This window comes from Mytilus galloprovincialis, chromosome 10 (assembly GCF_965363235.1).
Source record: "Mytilus galloprovincialis chromosome 10, xbMytGall1.hap1.1, whole genome shotgun sequence".
Taxonomy (NCBI): Eukaryota; Metazoa; Mollusca; class Bivalvia; order Mytilida; family Mytilidae; genus Mytilus; species Mytilus galloprovincialis.
This window is the reverse complement of record NC_134847.1, coordinates 45,335,950-45,341,949: the sequence shown is the minus strand read 5'-3', so window position 1 is coordinate 45,341,949 and position 6,000 is coordinate 45,335,950. Positions and strand designations below refer to the sequence as shown.

The 6,000-nt window shown below is 30.3% G+C and overlaps 1 protein-coding gene across 2 annotated transcripts in view; it reads right to left on the bottom strand.

Moving 5' to 3' along the window:
- Positions 1-416: 416 nt before the first annotated feature.
- Positions 417-6,000, bottom strand: part of LOC143047634 (dynein axonemal heavy chain 5-like) — a 79,697-nt gene continuing 74,113 nt past the window's right edge. For both annotated transcript variants that reach the window (XM_076220799.1, XM_076220800.1), the window contains 6 exons: positions 5,180-5,330; positions 4,460-4,571; positions 3,736-3,892; positions 2,990-3,331; positions 2,069-2,195; positions 417-1,500 (listed from right to left, as the gene is read on the bottom strand). In XM_076220799.1, coding sequence (XP_076076914.1) covers positions 1,214-1,500; positions 2,069-2,195; positions 2,990-3,331; positions 3,736-3,892; positions 4,460-4,571; positions 5,180-5,330 — 1,176 coding nt within the window. In that variant the 3' untranslated portion in view covers positions 417-1,213. The remainder of the gene's footprint in view (positions 1,501-2,068; positions 2,196-2,989; positions 3,332-3,735; positions 3,893-4,459; positions 4,572-5,179; positions 5,331-6,000) is intronic.

Sequence of the window (6,000 nt, the reverse complement as noted above, 5' to 3'; positions counted from 1 at the left end):
TAAATGTGTACAGGAAATGTTTGGCATCCAACTGAGTTATTGGCATTCGCCTGCATGTAAATCAACCAAGCATAGAAAGATATGTAAAGATCCAGCAAATCCATTATGACTAATTTTATAAATCCAAAAACATCTGTATAAATGATAAATGATGAGACAATGGATCAATGAAATGAGTTCCTGGCACAAATGACAAGTAAGCTTAGTAGATTAGCCTCATTAAATAGCAAAAAAATCCACATCTCGCCAGTTTATTGATTAATTGTTAGATGCTTAACGTCCAATATTATATGTTCAGGACAATGGACTGTATTGCAATTCTGTTCTATTAATATGGAATAAAATTGAATGCAATCTTTCTAAACTTGATTAGAAACAAATACATCAAAACTTGAAATAAGAAGAAATAAAAATAATTGTATGAAGAACATTTTATTGTTTTCAAACAAAGAAATAATAAATACTCTGTACTCCAAACAATGTTAGAACAACAATAGATAAAGTGAAAACAATAAAAAAAAATAATAGTATAAATTCTTTGAATATTAAATATATAATTTCCAAAATATAATAATTATCACACAATATAAATAAATAACAATAGAACACACACAATAAATACTGATTTGTTTAAATAGCAGTCAACTTTTTTTTTATGAAGGACGGATTTTGTCTAGATTAAATTTGCACCACATCTTAGTATATACATAGGATTATCATGGGACAGTTGAAATTCAGATTGGACGGAATATTTCACTAGCTAATTTAATATACAAAATGTAAAATATGCATAAAATAATGATTGTATTATATTATTTATTTTCAAAAATTAAACATTAAAATTAAACAATAAAAAAAGGTATAGTAAATTAGTATAAAAGGAAGATGTTGAAAATGTATCTTTTGTTTATTTCTTTTTATCATAGTTGAATCAGATGAAGTTTTAAACTTGTGTGAATTTGACAATTTCTTAAATCAATTATTGCCAAGCTTGCTTGCAGACTTATAAAATAAACTTGAATGAAGAAAATTAAAATGTCATACTTCGGGGAAAAATATATATAAACAGGAATTGTCACAAATTCATCAAGCTTATTATTTCTCACACAAAACAAATGTAAAAGAAACAGACATAAACAAAAAAGAATATTAGTGTAAATAGTTCGTTTTGAAAAGTTAAAAAAAAAATCACATTTTTTTGGAAGGGATCAGTTTATTTTGTATCACAGAGAAGACCTACTCCACGTAGAGTCCAGTGATCTGGTGGTTTAGTTGTCTTCAGAAACAGTGGGAATATATAAGTTAAATCAGTACGCCTGGGTTTCTTGTACACGGGACATTCATACATATTGGCTACTTTGCCTGTTCTCTCCTGGTTTGTGGCAAACACATGTGCCACTGGTACAGCCGTGTATAGAACTTTAGGTGTAGGTTCAATTAGTTTACAGTTTCTCTTATCCCATCCTGCACCATCCAGATACAGTCCATAAATGTATACACCTGTAAAATAAAAATAAACAAAAACTTACATACATGCATGTTACTATTTTGCAGGATAAAATAAATTTTAGTTTCAAAATTACATTTAAAAAACACCCATATCAGACTGTAGGTATAACATCTTTTAAAAGTATATATCATATTTTTGGAAAAAACAAAATAAGCCATCTCATTGATAGAGAATTATTATATTGGATGTAGAAATGAGATTCTAAAACTTTCAAATGAAATAAACATTAGCGGATGATGTAACTTCAAAACTTTTAATCTTATATATTCAAAGCATAATCAAAAATCTAATTTTTCTCATTCCTATAATTTCAGGTTTATGTTAGTAAAAAAATCTTTTGAAATAACTTTATTTTGCATGTGATCGGTTTTCAATTTTTTATCAAATGTTCTCCAGGTCAATCCATTCTGTGTTTAGACTTTTATATCATGTATTCTATTCAATTCTGGGAAAACTTGTTTCCTGTTATAATAAGCACTACAGCTATGGAGCAATGGGTACCAGATTTTAAAGACAAGATGACAGTGTAATAATATGGATTATTGCGCTTGTACTGACCTTCATTAGGTGGTCCATGTAGATCTTCCTTCATCATTCTTGTAACCTCATTGTCCAGAATGACATTATCCAAGGCCCATCCTTTGTGTGCTCTGGTTATTTCCTGTCTCATGGCAGTTAAGAAACCCTACAAATATTGATAAGTGAAACTAAAATATCCACATTTTCTATTCTATTATTGGGAAATATATACATCATTTCTCAAAATTTAAATTTCTGGACAGGAGTTTAAACCCACATTCAGCAGAACATGACTAGTGTGTGGGAGATATTCCTAGAATATTAATAACCAGGAAACAAATATAACACCAAGTAAGTTATTCATGTCTGATCTTTAATTTCAAGGTGTTTTATAGAAAGTATCATAAATTCAGAAATTATTGTGATGTTTTTATTATTGCATAAAATGCAACAGGGTTATAACAGTTAAAACTCGCATTTTGATTTTTTTTTTTTAATATAAATCAAACAGGATTTTTCTGAATATTGCAGAAATTAAAATCACATTTTAGTATAATTAGGCAAAATCGCAATAATAAATGCTAGCATCAATTTTTGAATTTACAGTAACATCGCCCATGGTAAGAATATGATTCCAGAAAGATTTACCCCAAAGAATGATATTGGAGTGAAGATTTAACATTATAAATAGAAGAATATAATATGATCTGGTACAAATGGAATCTATGTGGTATACTATTCTGAGGGGGGATAGGACCTTTATCGGGACTCTTGGATCAGGTGTTTTTAAGCTCAATATTTTGGGATTGTCCCTTTCGCAATCTGGAAATTCTTTTTTCAAATATTGGGATTTAAATTTATTTAAATTCAGAACCTCAGGTTTTCAGGATCATGACCCCTCCTACCCCCCCCCCCCCCCCCCTTATTCTGATTTAATAAATCTGGTAAAAGTTACAATACCTGTGGATTGAAGAATCCAGTCATCCAGAAAGAGTGAGGTCTTCCTTCAAACACCCAGGTGTGGAATTGTTGATTTCTATCCAATAAATCAGTGAACCAGAAACCAAGTGTTGCAGACTCCCAGGAAATCTTCTTCCATTTAGATGGGACACGAGCATCAAACATATTGTCTAAAGCATCACGAAGGTCCTCACTCATGATTATTGTTCCATCAATGGCAAGTTTAAGGTCTTTGAGTGTAGTACGAACAAGAGATATGACCTTCTGCATTCTGTCTATCTCCTGGCGGAGGAAGATGTTCATAGGCTGAAGAATTCCCATCTTTCTTAGTCTGTCTTTCACCTACAAAATACATTTTTAAGTTACAATATCTATAAAACTAGCTTATCTTACTTACTACATGTTCTCTGTCTTTACATTTAAAACATCTAAAGCAACAAGAAGGCATGCATGTGCATGGTTATAACAGGTAAATCTGTGTATAAATAAACAGGAAGTAGTATTGACTCATCGTATTAGCGCTTATCACAGCCAAGCAGTCTTCATATGAAGCCTTTTTGTTCTTAACCCTTGTCATTGGGGGTCTGTAATATTACTGCCTTGAAACTTATCCAGTCTTGTGCGGGCCGTAAAATCACGGCTTCAATGATAATTTTGCTTTGCATTTTTGTTGTCATAATGAGATTTCCCATAGTTCTTTAGATACTAAAAAGGTGAATTGACAAGAGATATAGTTTATATTTTACCTCATATGGTATATAATCCTCTGGTAGTTTATCCAACATATCATCAGCTAGCCTGTATACTATCATTTCTCTGGTCTCACCACCTCCGCCGCCAGAATCCTTAGGTTGAATGTTTACAATTGTAACCAACATTTCATTTGCAGTGTTCGTCTGGTAACTACAATGTTCAATTCAAAATGATGTTAAAATATTAAGAATAATATAAGTGTTTGAACGAATTTTTATAAATTGCTGGCCAACAATTTGTATTAAGATTTTGTTCACAAGATAGCCACCAAGAGAGTAAATGTTGGGGTCAATTCTTTTGTCAAAATTAAAATTCTAAATGTGTGAAAAATATTTGTCCCTGTGAGGTTAACTTATTGAATACTTTTGCGACACTAACTCAACAAGAAAGATTTCATATTTAAAATAAAGTATAAGCATTTTTAAATGACATATTAAACAATTAAAAAGGCCTTCAATAAAAAGAATGAATTATGTCATCATTATGACTTACATGTTTTCTTTTAAACTTTCAGTCTTGAATAAATTTAGTAAGAAAACACTTTTAAATGATGACTTGAAATATAATATGTCACCAGTGGCGGATTTCATAAGTGGGAGCCCTATGACTGCCTAAGGCCCGTTCCAGTCATGCTTTAGTGATTCCCTATATAATCAATCAAATTTTCCCCAGAAAACGCTCTAAATCTGCCTCTGGTCACACGGAATTATAACTTACGTTATATCAGCATTTGAATGAAGACCAAAACACTCTGGTGTATCCTGTAGAGGCAACGCTTCAATACTGGTTCTGTATTCTTCAATGGTCTTACACTTTGGTATTTTGTAACCTTAAAATCAAATGAAAAATGAATTAGAAATCATTTGCTCCTAAAATAAAATTAGAACCACTCATAGATCTGTCTTTAGCTTATATATGAACCTTACTCCGCAAAACAAACTGAAAGTTTATTACTACATTTTAACTTTTAAAGGTATTTACATAAAGTGCAAATGTAGAATTCAACATAATATGCAACTGTAACTGATTATCTCAACAAATAATATAGGGTGTAACTTATTATATATTTTCAAGGGTAAACAAGAAATCAGCTGTAATACTGACAGCATTTATTTTGTATTGTGAAGGTAAAGGAAATTACATAAAGTGACATTTCCCAATCAAAAATTGCATTGAAATAACAATAAGTTTCATTTTCCTATCATGCAAGGTCCATAACTCTTGAAGAAAAGCAGTGAAAATTGTCAATATTAGCCTAACCTCCATATCAAAATTGAAATTCATTTGTTGAACAGTTCATAAAATATAGCAAGAAATCACTTTGAACCTTCCGCCATTCTTCTGTTCAACCCCAAACTAATATTCTGATTTCGGTCAAAAACCTATTTAAAACAGTAAAATCAGTATCCAATATTTATAAAAATACTATCACTTTACCTGTGTAAAACTGGAATGAATCTGCAAACATGTTTTCTCCAAACCAGACTTTACAGTATGTGTTGAGCAGACGTTTATCATAGTCATCTGTGACACGCCCTCCATATTGTACTTCACCAATCATGTACCTAATTGTCTGCCAAGACACACCCTACAAACAAATTTTATGAATTATTAGAACTTTTAGGATTTCTGAAGAAAAAAAGTTGTAATTTAATTTGTTTTGTTATACGTTACAGTAAGATCTTAGAGTTTCATATAATTTTCTGAAAATAATAAAATATTACTCCAAACACAAACATATTTGACCTGATAACCATATAGAATTTTTGTATATATACATATATATATATATAGCAACATACAACATGTACATGTAAGCTGTGTTTTATAACAATTGAGGTATACGGCTGATTCATATGTTTATGACAATTTACAAAATAATAATGCAACATAAATAAATTTCTGGTTTGCAAATTGACTACCATCTTAATCATATAAAATCAACCTTACAATAGGACTTTGATACCATTAAATATATACCCCCTTCAGTAAGAGGTGGTAACCTTTATTTTTAACCATCTAAATCCTAGTTTGAAACCATGTGAATTCAGAAATATTTATTTAGATATACTGTAAATTCATTATTATTTGTGATTTTTCATGGATTTTGTTGGTAACATTGAACCATGAGTTTATAAGTTTACAACAAAATGAAAATTTCATATATAATAAGCTTGAATGTAGAATTTGTCACAACAATAAAATTGAGTACCCACAGAAACTGGTGAACATTTGGAAATGACTTAATTTTATCATTT